The sequence below is a fragment of the Oncorhynchus kisutch genome, linkage group LG15 (genome assembly GCF_002021735.2).
Source record: "Oncorhynchus kisutch isolate 150728-3 linkage group LG15, Okis_V2, whole genome shotgun sequence".
Classification (NCBI taxonomy): domain Eukaryota; kingdom Metazoa; phylum Chordata; class Actinopteri; order Salmoniformes; family Salmonidae; genus Oncorhynchus; species Oncorhynchus kisutch.
The window spans coordinates 378476-397734 of NC_034188.2; the positions used below are offsets into that span (position 1 = coordinate 378476).

At 43.7% G+C, this 19259-nt stretch overlaps 1 protein-coding gene across 1 annotated transcript; it reads left to right on the forward strand.

The window, feature by feature from the left end:
* Positions 1 to 1118: 1118 nt before the first annotated feature.
* Positions 1119 to 18515, forward strand: lpar4 (lysophosphatidic acid receptor 4). Its single transcript, XM_020472690.2, has 5 exons — positions 1119 to 1486; positions 14531 to 15003; positions 15166 to 15456; positions 16787 to 17019; positions 17288 to 18515. The coding sequence occupies exons 2-5, from the start codon at positions 14719 to 14721 to the stop codon at positions 17640 to 17642; spliced, it is 1164 nt and encodes a 387-aa protein (XP_020328279.1). The 5' UTR covers positions 1119 to 1486; positions 14531 to 14718; the 3' UTR covers positions 17643 to 18515.
* Positions 18516 to 19259: the final 744 nt, after the last annotated feature.

The window sequence follows — 19259 nt, forward strand, 5'->3', positions numbered from 1 at the left end:
TAGTGGAGAAAGGGAGAGGGAGAGAGGGGGTGGAGAAAGGGAGAGGGGGAGGGAGAGGGAAAGAGGGTAGTGGAGAAAGGGAGAGGGAGAGAGGGGGTGGAGAAAGGGAGAGGGAGAGGGGAGGGAGAGGGAAAGAGGGTAGTGGAGAAAGGGAGAGGGAGAGGGGGATTGAGAAAGGGAGAGGGAAAGAGGGTAGTGGAGAAAGGGAGAGAAAGAGGGAGAGGAAAGAGGGTAGTGGAGAAAGGGAGAGAAAGAGGGAGAGGGAAGAGGGTAGTGGAGAAAGGGAGAGAAAGAGGGAGAGGGAAAGAGGGTAGTAGAGAAAGGGAGAGGGGGAGGGAGAGGGAAAGAGGGTAGTGGAGAAAAGGAGAGGGAGAGGGGGATGGAGAAAGGGAGAGGGGGAGGGAGAGGGAAAGAGGGTAGTGGAGAAAGGGAGAGGGAGAGAGGGGGTGGAGAAAGGGAGAGGGGGAGGGAGAGGGAAAGAGGGTTAGTGGAGAAAGGGAGAGGGAGAGAGGGGGTGGAGAAAGGGAGAGGGGGAGGGAGAGGGAAAGAGGGTAGTGGAGAAAGGGAGAGGGAGAGAGGGGGTGGAGAAAGGGAGAGGGGGAGGGAGAGGGAAAGAGGGTAGTGGAGAAAGGGAGAGAGAGAGAGGGGGTGGGGAGAGGGGAGGGAGAGGGAAAGAGGGTAGTGGAGAAAGGGAGAGGGAGAGGGGGATGGAGAAAGGGAGAGGGAGAGGGGGATGGAGAATTGGGAGAGGGAGGGAGGGTGGGGAAGGGAGAGGGAGAGAGAGAGGAGGATGGAGAAAGGAAGAGCGGGAAGGAACGGGAGAGGGAGAGAGGGGGTTGGAGAAAGGGAGAGTGAGAGAGAGAGGGGGATCGAGAAAGGGAGAGAAAGAGGGAGAGGAGAAAGGGAGAGGGAGAGAGGGGCACGGGACGGAGAGCCCCTCTCTCTCTTTCCTTCCCCTGCTCCACTCTCCCTTCCTCCTCTCCAACAATTCCCTATTCAGCTCCCACGTGCCCCTGCCCCCCCTCCCTCTCCCTTCCTCCTCTCCAACAATTCCCTATTCAGCTCCCACGTGCCCCTGCCCCCCCTCCCTCCAGCGACCAAGGTGCTATTGTCTCGTTTCCTCTGGCCATGCAAGTCGACCTCCAGCCCACCGACTGCGCACGTGCACGCGAACACACAAACAAATCCTCTGCTGAAATTCACATTCAACTAGGCACAGGACCCTGCGCGGTGAATTGGATCCCTTACTGCGTTTTCCATCAAATAGAAATAAACAACATGCTCTTCTAGATACGGCAAGATTGTTAAGTTTTTACGAAATGACAGAACCTGGGAAACTTTTTAAATAGTGTTTGAAGGGAAGTTACTGCAAAGAGAGACCACCTGCGGAAGAAAAACAAAACACTTGTTGGTGAACCAGTCTGATGTTTCCCGGGACAGTAGCAGTGTTGAACGTGTTGACTTGACAACCAGAGGTGACAACCAGGTGAGCTGTCATCATTATCATCATCCTCACTAACTCAGATAACAGGTTTCCACTAGTTATCACAGCCACAAGTAAAAAAATATATATATACACTGAGTGTACAAAACATTAGGAACACCAACCTAATATTGAATAGCACCCCCTTTTGCCCTCTGAACAGCCTCAATTTGTTGGAGCATGGACTCTACAAGGTGTTGAAAGCGTTCCACAGAGATGCTGGCCCATGTTGACTACAATGCTTCCCACAGTTGTGTCAAGTTGGCTGGATGTCCTTTGGGTGGTTGACCATTCTTGACACACACAGCAAACTGTTGAGTGTGAAAAACCCAGCAGTGTTGCAGTTCTTGACACAAACCGCCGGGCACATACTACCATACCCTGTTGAAAGGCACTTCAATCTTTTGTCCTGCCCATTCACCCTCTGAATGGCACACAATCCGTCTCAAATGTCTCAAAGTTTTAAACATAATTTTTTACCTGTCTCCTCCCCTTCATCTACACGGATTGAAGTGGACTTAACAGGTGACATTAAGGTTAGGTTTAAAATAAGATTTTAAAAAGAGAAATAGTAGAAATCGGCAGGGTTAATACTTTGTGGCTGTGGTAACTAGTGTCAATCAAGATAATCGGTCACTGAACCAAAAGTTCTCTTGTTCTTTACAGGTTCAACTGTTAGCCTTTAACAACTTGTTTGGGTCTTAAAAGTTATATCATCAGTGGCTGTCTCTTTCCCTGTCAGATAGAACTAGGACATCACTCTCTTTCCCTGTCAGATAGAACTAGGACATCTCTCTCTTTCCCTGTCAGATAGAACTAGGACATCTCTCTCTTTCCCTGTCAGATAGGACTAGGACATCTCTCTCTTTCCCTGTCAGATAGGACTAGGACATCTCTCTCTTTCCCTGTCAGATAGAACTAGGACATCTCTCTCTTTCCCTGTCAGATAGAACTAGGACATCTCTCTCTTTCCCTGTCAGATAGGACTAGGACATCTCTCTCTTTCCCTGTCAGATAGAACTAGGACATCTCTCTCTTTCCCTGTCAGATAGAACTAGGACATCACTCTCTTTACCTGTCAGATAGGACTAGGACATCTCTCTCTTTACCTGTCAGATAGGACTAGGACATCTCTCTCTTTACCTGTCAGATAGAACTAGGACATCTCTCTCTTTACCTGTCAGATAGAACTAGGACATCTCTCTCTTTACCTGTCAGATAGAACTAGGACATCTCTCTCTTTACCTGTCAGATAGAACTAGGACATCTCTCTCTTTCCCTGTCAGATAGAACTAGGACATCTCTCTCTTTCCCTGTCAGATAGGACTAGGACATCTCTCTCTTTCCCTGTCAGATAGGACTAGGACATCTCTCTCTTTCCCTGTCAGATAGAACTAGGACATCTCTCTCTTTCCCTGTCAGATAGAACTAGGACATCACTCTCTTTACCTGTCAGATAGGACTAGGACATCTCTCTCTTTACCTGTCAGATAGGACTAGGACATCTCTCTCTTTACCTGTCAGATAGAACTAGGACATCTCTCTCTTTACCTGTCAGATAGAACTAGGACATCTCTCTCTTTACCTGTCAGATAGAACTAGGACATCTCTCTCTTTACCTGTCAGATAGAACTAGGACATCTCTCTCTTTACCTGTCAGATAGGACTAGGACATCTCTCTCTTTACCTGTCAGATAGAACTAGGACATCTCTCTCTTTACCTGTCAGATAGGACTAGGATATCTCTCTCTTTCCCCGGCAGGGTAGCCTAGTGGTTAAGAGCATTGGACTAGTAACCGAAAGGTTGCAAGTTCAAATCCCTGAGCTAACAAGGTACAAAATCTGTCGTTCTGCCCCTGAACAGGCAGTTAACCCACTGTTCTTAGGCCGTCATTGAAAATAAGAATTTGTTCTTAACTGACTTGCCTAATAAAATAAAGGTAAAAAAAAAAAAAAAGATAGGACCATGACATCTTTCCCTGTGAGATAGGACTAGGACATCTCTCTTTTTCCCTGTGAGATAGGACTAGGACATCTCTCTCTTTCCCTGTCAGATAGGACATCTCTCTCTTTCCCTGTCAGATAGGACTAGGACATCTCTCTTTTTCCCTGTGAGATAGGACTAGGACATCTCTCTTTTTCCCTGTGAGATAGGACATCTCTCTCTTTCCCTGTGAGATAGGACTAGGACATCTCTCTTTTTCCCTGTGAGATAGGACTAGGACATCTCTCTCTTTCCCTGTCAGATAGGACATCTCTCTCTTTCCCTGTCAGATAGGACTAGGACATCTCTCTTTTTCCCTGTGAGATAGGACTAGGACATCTCTCTCTTTCCCTGTCAGATAGGACATCTCTCTCTTTCCCTGTCAGATAGAACTAGGACATCACTCTCTTTCCATGTCAGATAGGACTAGGACATCTCTCTCTTTCCCTGTCAGATAGGACTAGGGACATCTCTCTTTTCCCTGTCAAATAGGACTAGGACATCTCTCTCTTTCCCTGTCAGATAGGACCAGGACATCTCTCTCTTTCCCTGTGAGATAGGACTAGGACATCTCTCTTTTTCCCTGTCAGATAGGACTAGGACATCTCTCTCTTTCCCTGTCAGATAGGACTAGGACATATCTCTCTCTTTCCCTGTCAGATAGGACCAGGACATCTCTCTCTTTCCCTGTGAGATAGGACTAGGACATCTCTCTTTTTCCCTGTCAGATAGGACTAGGACATCTCTCTCTTTCCCTGTCAGATAGGACCAGGACATATCTCTCTCTTTCCCTGTCAGATAGGACCTCTCTCTCTTTCCCTGTCAGATAGGACATCTCTCTTTCTCTGTCAGATAGAACCAGGACATCTTTCTCTGTCAGATAGGACCAGGACATCTCTCTCTTTCCCTGTCAGATAGGACCAGGACATCTCTCTCTCTTTCCCTGTCAGATAGGACCAGGACATCTCTCTCTTTCTCTGTCAGATAGGACTAGGACATCTCTTTCTTTCCCTGTCAGATAGGACCAGGACTAAGAGCATGCCTTGAAATCAATGCTAGCTGATTCCTGACCTGGAACTCCTTACAGTATTATGTTTATACCTTTTTAACCCCCATAATAACACTGGAACAATGGGGAAAAGAGACAGGCATGGGGGAAGATTATCTGATTATCAGTTTTGCATTTTGATTTGATACATTCTACATGCCGTCCACCTGTTTCTCTGCCTTCCTGTCTGCCTGTTTCTCTGCCTTTCTGTCTGCCTGTTTCTCTGCCTGTCTGTCTGCCTGTTTCTCTGCCTTTCTGTCTGCCGGTTTCTCTGCCTGTCAGCCTGCCTGTCTACCTGTTTCTCTGCCTTTCTATCTGCCTGTTTCTCTGCCTTTCTGTCTGCCGGTTTCTCTGCCTGTCAGCCTTTCTATCTACCTGTTTCTCTGCCTTCCTGTCTGCCTGTTTCTCTGCCTTTCTGTCTGCCTGTTTCTCTGCCTGTCTGTCTGCCTGTTTCTCTGCCTTTCTGTCTGCCGGTTTCTCTGCCTTCCTGTCTGCCTGTTTCTCTGCCTTTCTGTCTGCCTGTTTCTCTGCCTTTCTGTCTGCCAGTTTCCCTGCCTGTCTGTCTGCCTGTTTCTCTGCCTTTCTGTCTGCCTGTTTCTCTGCCTTTCTGTCTGCCTGTTTCTCTGCCTGTCTGTCTGCCTGTTTCTCTGCCTTTCTGTCTGCCTGTTTCTCTGCCTTTCTGTCTGCCTGTCTGTCTGCCTTTCTGTCTGCCTGTTTCTCTGCCTGTCAGCCTGCCTGTCTACCTGTTTCTCTGCCTTTCTGTCTGCCTGTCTGTCTGCCTTTCTGTTTGCCTGTTTCTCTGCCTGTCTGTCTGCCTGCCTGTCTACCTGTTTCTCTGCCATTATCTCTACCTGTTTCTCTGCCTGTCTGTCTGAGTTGTACTATCTGTACTATGACTGACAGAAAGAAACAGCTGTATTGGTCTAGTATCTATAGTGGGACTGACAGAAAGAAACAGCTGTATTGGTCTAGTATCTATAGTGGGACTGACAGAAAGAAACAGCTGCATTGGTCTAGTATCTATAGTGGGACTGACAGAAAGAAACAGCTGCATTGGTCTAGTATCTATAGTGGGACTGACAGAAAGAAACAGCTGCATTGGTCTAGTATCTATAGTGGGACTGACAGAAAGAAACAGCTGCATTGGTCTAGTATCTATAGTGGGACTGACAGAAAGAAACAGCTGTATTGGTCTAGTATCTATAGTGGGACTGACAGAAAGAAACAGCTGCATTGGTCTAGTATCTATAGTGGGACTGACAGAAAGAAACAGCTGCATTGGTCTAGTATCTATAGTGGGACTGACAGAAAGAAACAGCTGTATTGGTCTAGTATCTATAGTGGGACTGACAGAAAGAAACAGCTGTATTGGTCTAGTATCTATAGTGGGACTGACAGAAAGAAACAGCTGCATTGGTCTAGTATCTATAGTGGGACTGACAGAAAGAAACAGCTGTATTGGTCTAGTATCTATAGTGGGACTGACAGAAAGAAACAGCTGTATTGGTCTAGTATCTATAGTGGGACTGACAGAAAGAAACAGCTGCATTGTGTGTGTAGCTCATGTATACAGCAGGTCAGGTCATGGACCTTGAAAAGACAGCTGCGTACACACAGAGTTCACTCACGGTGACACACGTTGGCCCAGTCCCTGACACTGCTACCTCAGCTGTAGTATATTCATAACAGATCAGCATGAAGCAGCATTATATAGCTGAATGTTAGGAAGGATATATAGACTAGCCAAGTCACTGTGTTAAGTCACTGTGTTACTGTGTTAAGTCACTATGTGTTACTGTGTTAAATCACTGTTTTACTGTGCTTAGTCACTGTGTGTTACTGTGTTAAGTCACTGTGTGTTACTATGTTTAGTCACTATGTGTTACTGTGTTAAGTCACTGTGTGGTACTGTGTTTAGTCACTGTGTATTACTGTGTTAAGTCACTGTGTTACTGTGTTTGGTCACTGTGTTACTGTGTTTGGTCACTGTCTGTTCCTGTGTTAAGTCACTGTGTGTTACTGTGTTAAGTCACTGTGTTACTGTGTTTGGTCACTGTGTTACTGTGTTTAGTCACTGTGTTACTGTGTTTGGTCACTGTGTTACTGTGTTTGGTCACTGTGTGTTCCTGTGTTAAGTCACTGTGTGTTACTGTGTTAAGTCACTGTGTTACTGTGTTTGGTCACTGTGTGTTCCTGTGTTAAGTCACTGTGTGTTACTGTGTTAAGTCACTGTGTTACTGTGTTTGGTCACTGTGTTACTGTGTTTGGTCACTGTGTTACTGTGTTTGGTCACTGTGTTACAGTGTTTGGTCACTGTGTGGTACTGTGTTAAGTCACTGTGTTACTGTGTTAAGTCACTGTGTTACTGTGTTTGGTCACTGTGTTACAGTGTTTGGTCACTGTGGTACTGTGTTTGGTCACTGTGTGTTCCTGTGTTAAGTCACTGTGTGTTACTGTGTTAAGTCACTGTGTTACTGTATTTGGTCACTGTGTTACTGTGTTTGGTCACTGTGTTACTGTGTTTGGTCACTGTGTTACAGTGTTTGGTCACTGTGTGGTACTGTGTTAAGTCACTGTGTTACTGTGTTAAGTCACTGTGTTACTGTGTTTGGTCACTGTGTTACTGTGTTTGGTCACTGTGTTACTGTGTTTGGTCAATGTGTTACAGTGTTTGGTCTCTGTGTGTTCCTGTGTTAAGTCACTGTCTAAAGTCACTGTGTGCTACTGTGTTAAGTAACTCATTGCTACTATGTTATGTCCCTGTTACTGTGTTAAGTCCCTGTTACTGTGTTAAGTCAGTCTCTGTTACTGTGTTAAGTTGCTGTGTGTTGCTGTTTTATGTCATTGTTTGTTACAGTGTTAAGTCACTGTGTGTTAAGTCACATTTAGTTCCTGTTTAAGTCATTGTGGGTTACCATGTTAAATCACTGTGTTACTGTGTTAATTGTGTTAATTGTGCTAATGTGTTAAGTCACATTTAGTTACTGTGTTAAGTCACTGTGGGTTACCATGTTAAATCACTGTGTTACTGTGCTAATTGTGCTACTGTGTTAAGTCACTGTGGGTTACCATGTTAAATCACTGTGTTACTGTGTTAATTGTGCTACTGTGTTAAGTCACATTTAGTTACTGTTTAAGTCATTGTGGGTTACCATGTTAAATCACTGTGTTACTGTGTTAATTGTGTTACCGTGTTAAGTCACATTTAGTTCCTGTATAAGTCATTGTGGGTTACCATGTTAAATCACTGTGTTACTGTGTTAATTGTGCTACTGTGTTAAGTCACATTTAGTTCCTGTTTAAAAGTCATTGTGGGTTACCATGTTAAATCACTGTGTTACTGTGTTAAGTCACTGTGGGTTACCATGTTAAATCACTGTGTTACTGTGTTAATTGTGTTACTGTGTTAAGTCACATTTAGTTACTGTTTAAGTCCCTGTGGGTTACCATGTTAAATCACTGTGTTACTGTGTTAATTGTGCTACTGTGTTAAGTCACTGTGGGTTACCATGTTAAATCACTGTGTTACTGTGTTAATTGTGCTACTGTGTTAAGTCACTGTGGGTTACCATGTTAAATCACTGTGTTACTGTGTTAATTGTGCTACTGTGTTAAGTCACTGTGGGTTACCATGTTAAATCACTGTGTATTACTGTGTAAAGTCACATGTAGTTACTATGTTAAATCCCTGTGTGTTACTGTGGTAAATCATTATTCATTAAAAATCCACATCTCTAAAAACAAGTCTCTCACCGTTGCCGCCTGCTATAGACCACCCTCTGCCCCCAGCTGTGCTCTGGACACCATATGTGAACTGATTGCCCCCCATCTATCTTCAGAGTTCGTGCTGCTAGGCGACCTAAACTGGAACATGCTTAACACCCCAGCCATCCTACAATCTAAACTTGATGCCCTCAATCTCACACAAATTATCAATGAACCTACCAGGTACCTCCCCAAAACCTTAAACACGGGCACCCTCATAGATATCATCCTAACCAACTTCCCCTCTAAATACACCTATGCGGTCTTCAACCAAGATCTCAGCGATCACTGCCTCATTGCCTGCATCCGTAATGGGTCAGCGGTCAAACGACCTCCACTCATCACTGTAAAACGCTCCCTGAAACACTTCTGCGAGCAGGCCTTTCTAATCGACCTGGCCGGGGTATCCTGGAAGGATATTGATCTCATCCCGTCAGTAGAGGATGCCTGGATATTTTTTTTAAATGCCTTCCTAACCATCTTAAATAAACATGCCCCATTCAAGAAATGTAGAACCAGGAACAGATATAGCCCTTGGTTCTCCCCAGACCTGACTGCCCTTAACCAACACAAAAACATCCTATGGCGTTCTGCATTAGCATCGAACAGCCCCCGTGATATGCAGCTGTTCAGGGAAGCTAGAAACCATTATACACAGGCAGTTAGAAAAGCCAAGGCTAGCTTTTTCAAGCAGAAATTTGCTTCCTGCAACATTAACTCCAAAAAGTTCTGGGACACTGTAAAGTCCATGGAGAATAAGAACACCTCCTCCCAGCTGCCCACTGCACTGAAGATAGGAAACACTGTCACCACTGATAAATCCACCATAATTGAGAATTTCAATAAGCATTTTTCTACGGCTGGCCATGCTTTCCACCTGGCTACTCCTACCCCGGACAACAGCACTGCACCCCCAACAGCAACTCGCCCAAGCCTTCCCCATTTCTCCTTCTCCAAAATCCATTCAGCTGATGTTCTGAAAGAGCTGCAAAATCTGGACCCCTACAAATCAGCCGGGCTAGACAATCTGGACCCTTTCTTTCTAAAATTATCTGCCGAAATTGTTACCACCCCTATTACTAGCCTGTTCAACATCTCTTTCGTGTCGTCTGAGATTCCCAAAGATTGGAAAGCAGCTGCGTTCATCCCCCTCTTCAAAGGGGGATGACCCAAACTGCTACAGACCTATATCTATCCTACCGTGCCTTTCTAAGGTCTTCGAAAGCCAAGTCATCAAACAGATTACCGACCATTTCAAATCTCACCATACCTTCTCTGCTATGCAATCTGGTTTCAGAGCTGGTCATGGGTGCACCTCAGCCACGCTCAAGGTCCTAAACGATATCTTAACCGCCATCGATAAGAAACATTACTGTGCAGCCGTATTCATTGATCTGGCCAAGGCTTTCGACTCTGTCAATCACCACATCCTCATCGGCAGACTCGACAGCCTTGGTTTCTCAAATGATTGCCTCGCCTGGTTCACCAACTACTTCTCTGATAGAGTTCAGTGTGTCAAATCGGAGGGTCTGCTGTCCGGACCTCTAGCAGTCTCTATGGGGGTGCCACAGGGTTCAATTCTTGGACCGACTCTCTTCTCTGTATACATCAATGAGGTCGCTCTTGCTGCTGGTGAGTCTCTGATCCACCTCTACGCAGACGACACCATTCTGTATACTTCTGGCCCTTCTTTGGACAATGTGTTAACAACCCTCCAGGCAAGCTTCAATGCCATACAACTCTCCTTCCGTGGCCTCCAATTGCTCTTAAATACAAGTAAAACTAAATGCATGCCCTTCAACCGATCGCTACCTGCACCTACCCGCCTGTCCAACATCACTACTCTGGACGGCTCTGACTTAGAATACATGGACAACTACAAATACTTAGGTGTCTGGTTAGACTGTAAACTCTCCTTCCAGACCCATATCAAACATCTCCAATCCAAAGTTAAATCTAGAATTGGCTTCCTATTTCGCAACAAAGCATCCTTCACTCATGCTGCCAAACATACCCTTGTAAAACTGACCATCCTACCAATCCTCGACTTTGGCGATGTAATTTACAAAATAGCCTCCAATACCCTACTCAACAAATTGGATGCAGTCTATCACAGTGCAATCCGTTTTATCACCAAAGCCCCATATACTACCCACCATTGCGACCTGTACGCTCTCGTTGGCTGGCCCTCGCTTCATACTCGTCGCCAAACCCACTGGCTCCATGTCATCTACAAGACCCTGCTAGGTAAAGTCCCCCCTTATCTCAGCTCGCTGCTCACCATAGCATCTCCCACCTTTAGCACACGCTCCTGCAGGTATATCTCTCTAGTCACCCCCAAATCCAATTCTTTCTTTGGCCGCCTCTCCTTCCAGTTCTCTGCTGCCAATGACTGGAACGAACTACAAAAATCTCTGAAACTGGAAACACTTATCTCCCTCACTAGCTTTAAGCACCAACTGTCAGAGCAGCTCACAGATTACTGCACCTGTACATAGCCCACCTATAATTTAGCCCAAACAACTACCTCTTTCCCAACTGTATTTAATTTTTATTAATTTATTTATTTTGCTCCTTTGCACCCAATTATTTTTATTTCTACTTTGCACATTCTTCCATTGCAAAACTACCATTCCAGTGTTTTACTTGCTATATTGTATTTACTTTGCCACCATGGCCTTTTTTGCCTTTACCTCCCTTCTCACCTCATTTGCTCACATTGTATATAGACTTGTTTAAACTGTATTATTGACTGTATGTTTGTTTTACTCCATGTGTAACTCTGTGTCGTTGTATGTGTCGAACTGCTTTGCTTTATCTTGGCCAGGTCGCAATTGTAAATGAGAACTTGTTCTCAACTTGCCTACCTGGTTAAATAAAGGTAAAATAAATAAAAAATAAATTATGTATTACTGTGTTAAGTCCCTGTTACTGTGTTAAGTCCCTGTTACTGTGTTACGTCACTGTTACTGTGTTAAGTCCCTGTTACTGTGTTAAGTCCCTGTTACTGTGTTAAGTCCCTGTTACTGTGTTAAGTCCCTGTTACTGTGTTAAGTCACTGTTACTGTGTTAAGTCCCTGTTACTGTGTTAAGTCCCTGTTACTGTGTTAAGTCCCTGTTACTGTGTTAAGTCCCTGTTACTGTGTTAAGTCACTGTTACTGTGTTAAGTCACTGTTACTGTGTTAAGTCCCTGTTACTGTGTTAAATCCCTGTTACTGTGTTAAGTTGCTGTGTGTTACCCTGTTAAGTCACATTTAGTTACTGTGTTAAATCACTGTGTGTTAATGTTTTAATTGACTGTTTTACTCTGTTCAGTTACTTTGTGTTGCTGTGTTAAGTCGCGTTGTGTTACAATGTTACAATGTTGCTCCCACTATGTGGGATTCAGTACAGAGAGAGACAGAGGCCCCCAGTTAAGGAGTAGACTGTGGAAGGCTGTCAACATGAGATGGAGAGAGAGAGAGAATGTGTGGTAGGTACTGTCTAGGCGTGTGAGAGAGAGAGACATTGTTACAACTCTGTATATAGCAATAATATATGACATTTGAAATGTTTCAATTGTTTTGGAACTTTTTAAAATATTTTAATGATTTATTAAACCTTTATTTATCTAGGCAAGTCAGTTAAGAACAATTTTTTAACTGGCCTCCTGCGGGGATGGGGGCTGGGATTAAAAACTTCTGTGAGTGCAATGTTAACTGTTCATTTTTTATTGTTTATTTCTCTTTTGTTTATTATCTATTTCACTTGCTGTGGCAATGTTAACGTATGTTTCCCATGCCAATAAAGCCCTTTGAATTGAATTGAGAAAGAAAAAGTTGAGCAGCACCTAGATCTTCTGCACTGATTCTGTCAGACCTGGGCGCTGACAGCGAATCTCAGTAAGACCAACATAATAGTGTTCCAAAAAAGGTACAGTTGCCAGGATCATAAATACAATTCCATCAAGACACCGTTGCCATAGAAACAAAAATCACAAAAAAACGATATGTACCTTGGCCTAAGTAACTTCAACAAAGATGTGAATGATCCGAGAGACAAAGCAAGAAGGGCCTTCTACGCAATCAAAAGGAACATAAAACTCAACATCCCAATTAGGATCTGGCTAAAAATACTTAAATCAGATATCGAACACATTGCCCTCTATGGTTGTGAGGTCTGGGGTCCACTCACCAACTAAGAATTCACAAAATGGGACAAACACTCAATTGAGACTATGTGTACACAGCAGAATTTGGACTATACTCGCTAGTTATCAAAACCCAGAAAAGCGCTGTTAAATTCTACCTAAAAAAAGGAGATGTCCAAACCTTCCACCACAAAGCCCTCACCTACAGAGAGATGAACCTAGAGAGTCCCCTCAGCCTGCTGGTTCTGAGACTCTGTTCACAAACACAAACAGACCCCACAGAGCCCTTACCTACAGAGAGATGAACCTAGACAAGAGTCCCCTCAGCCAGCTGGTTCTGGGGCTCAGTTCACAAATACAAACAGACCCCACAGAAACACATTTAGACCTAACCAAATTATGAGAAAGCAAAAAGACAACTATTTCATACACTGGAAAGAATCAACCAAAACACAGAGCAAATTGGACGACTATCTAGCCCTAAACAGAGAGTACACCGTGGCAGAATACCTGACCGCGGTGACTGACCCAAAATTAAGAAAATCAATGACTATGTACAGTCTGAGTGAGCATAGCCTTGCTATAGCCTTGACAGACAGAGAGAGAGAGAGAGAGAGAGAGAGAGAGAGAGAGAGAGAGAGAGAGAGAGACAGAGAGAGAGAGAGACAAAGAGACAGACAGAGAGACAGACAGAGAGTTTATTGTCTATTCCACTTGCTATGGCAATGTAAACATGTATCCTCTGCCAATAAAGCTCTTTGAATTTAATTGAGAGAAAGAGAGAGAGAGACAGAGAGAGAGAGAGAGAGAGAGAGAGAGAGAGAGAGAGACAGAGAGACAGAGAGAGAGAGAGAAAGAATTCGAATTCGAAAACAAATCCAATTTTGATAAACTCCCATATCTACTGGGTGAAATTCCACAGTGTGCCATCACAGCAGAAAGATTTGTGACCTGTTGCCACGAGAAAAGGGGAACCAGTGAAGAACAAACACCATTGTAAATACAACCTATATTTATGCTTATTTACTTTATCTTGTGTACTTTAATCATTTGTACATTGTTAAAACACTGTATATATATATATATATATATAATATGACATTTGTAATGTCTTTATTGTTTTGAAACTTCTGTATGTGTAATGTTTACTGTTAATTTTTATTGTTTATTTCGCTTTTGTATATTATCTACCTCACTTGCTTTGGCAATGTTAACACATGTTTCCCATGCCAATAAAGCCCCTTGAATTGAATTGAGAGAGAGAGAGAGAGAGAGAGAGAGAGAGACAGAGACAGAGACAGAGAGAGAGAGAGAGAGAGAGAGAGAGAGAGAGAGAGAGAGAGAGAGAGAGAGAGAGAGAGAGAGACTTGAGAAATCCAGGTGTTGGAATGCGTTTGTAAGCACTGTCATCTAAATATTTGTTTATAGCCTGAACAAGACCATCTGCAACTGTATTAATATACATTATTTTTTAAATGTTATATCACCTTTATTTCACCTTAATTTCACCTTTATTTAACCTTTATTTAACCAGGTTGGCCAGTTGACAACTGCAACCTGGCCAAGATAAATCAAGGCAGTGTGATACAAACAGCAACTTAGAGTTACACATTGGATAAACAAACATACAGTCAATAACGCAATAGAAAAAAATCTATATACAGTGTGTGCAAATGACGTAAGGAGGTAAGAAAATAAATAGGCCAATAGTGGCAAGTAATTACAATTTAGCAATTTACAATGGAGTGATATATATGCAGATGAGGATGTGCAAGTAGAAATACTGGTGTGCAAAAGAGCAGAAAAACAAAAACAAATATGGGGATGAGGTAGATAGTTGGTTGGATGGGCTGTTTACAGATGGACTTTGTATTAAACCCTTATTAACTGAATAATTTCAGCCAATTATCCCCAGAGTTTGTGAGTCTGCCCTAGGGCAAATGCCTTCATTCTAACAGACTAACTGACTTGGAGGGGAGATGCTAGTCTATAAGGCTAAAAGTGTAACTGACTTAGAGGGGAGATGCTAGGTTATCATGCTAACAGTCTAACTGACTTAGAGGGGAGATGCTAGGCTATCATGCTAACAGTCTAACTGTCTTGTTTATTTCTGTCTGCAGGTGAAGCAACCAACCCAAACACACACATAGTGTCAGCATCTCTGGGAGTGTGTGTGTGTGTGTGTGTGCATCTGAGATTGGGATGCCTTGGAGGGGGCTTGCCTGGTGGACCCCCCACTGACCTCCCCAGAAAGCGCCCACTACCCCACCCCCAACCGTTACCCTTCTACCTCCACCCCGGCCTCAGCATGGCTGGTCTGGTGCTGAATGAGACAGGCATGGAGGACTGTGGGATAGATGACAGCTTTAAGTATGACCTGTACAGCGTGGTCTACAGCGTGGTGTTTGTCCTGGGGCTCTGCACCAACTGTGCTGCTCTCTTTGTGTTCTGCTTCCGGATGAAGCTACGCAACGAGACAACGCTGTTCATGACTAACCTGGCGTTGTCAGACCTTGTGTTTGTGTTCACACTGCCCTTCAAGGTCTACTACAATGTCAACCGACACTGGCCCTTTGGAGACGAACTCTGCAAGGTAGTTACTAGTTTCTAGCCCTTTTCACCGTGTGAACTGTTCTGTCATTGCACAGGTGTTTGGCTGTATGTGTGTTTCTGCCTAATACCACTATTCCACCCCCAGGTGTCAGGTAATGAAGGAATTAATCAATTAACCATTCAATCTCTCTCCTTCCCCCAGGTATCAGGAACAGCGTTCATCACCAACATCTACGGTTCCATGTTGTTCCTCACCTGCATCAGCGTGGACCGCTTTCTGGCCATCGTCTACCCCTTCCGCTCACGCTCAGTCCGCACGAGGAGGAACGCAGGCCTGGTGTGTGCTGCGGTCTGGCTCACCATCGTGGGTGGAGGGATATCGGTCACCTTCTTTTCCACGATCAACCAGGCAAACCGCGCCACGGCCTGCTTCGAGGGATTCTCCAAGAGCACCTGGAAGACATACCTGTCTAAGATCACTATCTTTATAGAGGTGAGGAGAGAGAGAGAGAGTGAGAGGGATGGAGGCAGGGAGGGAGGAAGAGAGAGAAGGATTCTCTTCGATCACCTGGGAGACGTAGGCCGCGTTTATTTTGAAGGTCATCTCCAATTCATCTGACATCTGACCTTAAAAAATATCTCTGGGAACGCGGTAATATTGTAAAATCTCTGGGAACGCGGTAATATTGAAAGATCTCTGGAAACTCAGTAAGATTGAAAGATCTCTGGGAACGCGGTAAGATTGAAAGATCTCTGGGAACGCAGTAAGATTGGAAGATCTCTGGGAATGCGGTAAGATTGAAAGATCTCTGGGAACGCAGTAAGATTGGAAGATCTCTGGGAACGCGGTAAGATTGGAGATCTCTGGGAACGCGGTAATATTGAAAGATCTTTGGGAATGCGGTAAGATTTAAAGATCTCTGGGAACGCGGTAAGATTGGAAGATCTCTGGGAACGCGGTAATATTGAAAGATCTTTGGGAACGCGGTAAGATTGAAAGATCTCTGGGAACGCGGTAATATTGAAAGATCTCTGGGAATGCGGTAAGATTTAAAGATCTCTGGGAACGCGGTAAGATTGGAAGATCTCTGGGAACGCGGTAATATTGAAAGATCTTTGGGAATGCGGTAAGATTTAAAGATCTCTGGGAACGCGGTAAGATTGGAAGATCTCTGGGAACGCGGTAATATTGAAAGATCTTTGGGAACGCGGTAAGATTGAAAGATCTCTGGGAACGCAGTAATATTGAAAGATCTCTGGGAATGCTGGTAATATTGCTTTAAAAGCCACCTTGTCTTTAAACACAATGGGATTGAATCCTGGCCTCTCAAAGTATGTATATCAATCAGTATGTCTATCAGTGTATATCAGTGTGTATATCAGTGTATATATATATATATATATATCAGTGTGTATGTCAGTGTATATTTTTATCAGTGTGTATATCAGTGTATATATATATATATATATATATATATATATATATACGTTTATCAGTGTGTATATCAGCGTGTATATCAGTGTATATATATATATATCAGTGTGTATGTCAGTGTATATTTTTATCAGTGTGTATATCAGTGTATATATATATATATATATATATATATATACGTTTATCAGTGTGTATATCAGCGTGTATATCAGTGTATATATATATCAGTGTGTATATCAGTGTGTGTATATATATCAGTGTGTATATCAGTGTGTATATCAGTGTCTATCGGTGTGTGAATCAGTGTCTATCAGTGTGTGTATCAGTTTGTCTATATGGGTGTATCTTATTATTTATTTATGTGCTAAGCTATTCCTGTCCTCTCCAGATCGTAGGTTTTCTCCTCCCACTCCTAACCAACCTGGTGTGTTCCTCTCTGGTGCTGAGGACCCTCCGTCGCCCAGGGACCATCGGCCACGGATGCAACAGCAAGCGCCGGGTGCTCCGTATGATCCTCGTCCACCTGGCCATCTTCATCATCTGCTTCGTCCCCTACAACTCCATCCTCTTCCTATATGCCATGGTGCGGACCCAGGCTCTGGCCAACTGTAACCTTGAGAGGTATAACTAACCCTAACCCTACAACTCAATCCTCTTCCTCTACACCATGGTGCAGACCCAGGCTCTGGACAACTTTAACACTTTACCACTTGCATTTTAAGAAATCAATAAATCAACATGTCAATTTTTATAAAAACGTTGTCCTCTGAATTGTGTTGTTGCTGTTTGTAGATATGTGATTTAGTCTATCTCTATGTACAGTATGGTGTTTGGTGCAAAATTACTTGCCACATTGAGGCCATTAATTCGCGTTTTTCTGAATGTGAAGGTTTGTCCGGACGCTGTACCCCATCACACTGTGTCTGGCCACCCTCAACTGCTGCCTAGACCCAGTGGTGTACTACTTTACATCTGAGTCCTTCCAGAAGAGTCTCACCACAGGGGGGAAGGGAGGGGTCCGGGCTGAGAGCATCCCCCGCAGCGACACACACCTGAGTAGTGAGGCAGAGACGCAGCAGGACACAGGGACACTGACCAGGGATGGGAGACCGTGGAGAGACACACGGGACTGGACAGTCACCAGGAGAGACTCACAAGAAGCATCTCTCACTAGAAACACCCAGGACGCATATGCTCTCGCCAGCAACGGGAAAGATACGGGAGTGAATGAGACTCAGTTCTGACACTACGGGTGAGAGAGAAATAAAAATAGAGAGAGATGGAGAAAGAGAGCGAGAGGACAGTTCAGGATGGAGAAATCAGGTTTCTGAGTCTAAGCCCTAGTTCAAAGCCACGGTATCTCCGCTCCAAACAAAAAAATATGTCACTTTCTCTTTGGAAGAGCAGGGATGGAATGCCGTCTGAAACAATGCAGTGTGCCTCGTCAAAATGTCTGATGATAGTTCGGGAGTCTCTGCCGCTCTTTTGGCATAGTGCGGGTGAAGCATCTGTTTCCTGCAGCTCGCCTGAGCAGTTCTTCCACTGTCAGGAGAAATGGTAATGCATATTAATATATGTTAATTGCATGCAAATAAAGGTTGCTTTGCTACCACACCCACAACAGAAAGACAATCATGGTCTCAGATTCGCAGGTAGAGGACTTCTGTGAGATGTTGCTGTTATGTCTGAATTCAACACTTTACCAATGATGAAGTCTGTTACAGTGTTGAGATTGGTTGACTGGATGAATAGGGCCAATATCAGGGGATATCTTTATCTTTGTATTTCCGGATAGCTGACTGGCTCGATTAGGTCATATGTAGCAACATTTGAAATGGTGTTTTTTACATTGGACAAAAGTAGAGACTCAGAGCTAGAAAATTGTACATTATACAATACAGTTGAGGAACAATGGGAAAGCCATTCTGCTTTGAAAATGTATATTCTGAAGAGCTTTACTTTGTCTCCACCCATTCAGCAGCGTTCACACCATCTTAAGCCTTAGCCCAACCCATCTCTTTAAGGATTCACATGTGAGGCCATGTGCTAAACAGAGTGAATATGGTAGTGTACTAAACAACCAAAGATTAATACTAAATAAAGGCTGGTTTATATTACATCTATCGACAGTTGTCGCAGTGACATCATGTACATTCTATTGATGTCCAGCATCAAACTTGTTGTTGTTGTTATGAAAAAGTAAAAACACAAAAATGACACGCTTTCATCAGCAGCCTGATGGTCCAAAATAGCATGACTGGTGTATTTTAACACCAATAAACCCATCAGTTTAAACATGAATTTAGTTTATCACAATCTAGCAAACCAGACAACTAAAAGCAACTTTCTAAACGATGTTTAGGATCGTTTCTAGCTTGTTAGCTAGCTAACATTACATTAGCTGGCTAGCCAGTTCAAATAATGACCATATCACAACTCACAATAAGCTAATAACAGACAATATCTTACAGTTGTGAGTGTGATGAAGTAAAAGCACAACATTCTTACCGTAGAATTGTAGAACTTGGACACTGCCTTGCTGGCCTAAGAGAGTCGCACGCTAATATGATTTTGGTGCAGATTTTGGTGCATGTTGTTCTTCACACTACCGTCTCTGGTAAACACATGCTATATCAAATAAATCAAAGTTTATTCGTCACATGCACAGGATACATAAGGTGGTAACGGTACAGCGAAATGGTTACTTGCATAGTGGAGTCTATTGTTTGGCATGTAACGTTAGCTAGCTAGCTAGCTAGCTAAACAATGAACCATAATCCCAATTTGTAACCTCACTATCCTGCATGAATCTACAGGTAAATAAAGCTAACCAACTAGGTTCAATGTTAGCTAGCTAGCTT

Bases quoted from the DNA above. Each gene is read 5' to 3' on its own strand.
- lpar4 (XM_020472690.2), top strand. From the start codon at position 14,719: ATGGCTGGTCTGGTGCTGAATGAGACAGGCATGGAGGACTGTGGGATA. The intron at 15,004-15,165 runs GTAGTTACTAGT...TCCTTCCCCCAG, and splicing joins TTGGAGACGAACTCTGCAAG to GTATCAGGAACAGCGTTCAT. The intron at 17,020-17,287 runs GTATAACTAACC...CTGAATGTGAAG, and splicing joins GCCAACTGTAACCTTGAGAG to GTTTGTCCGGACGCTGTACC.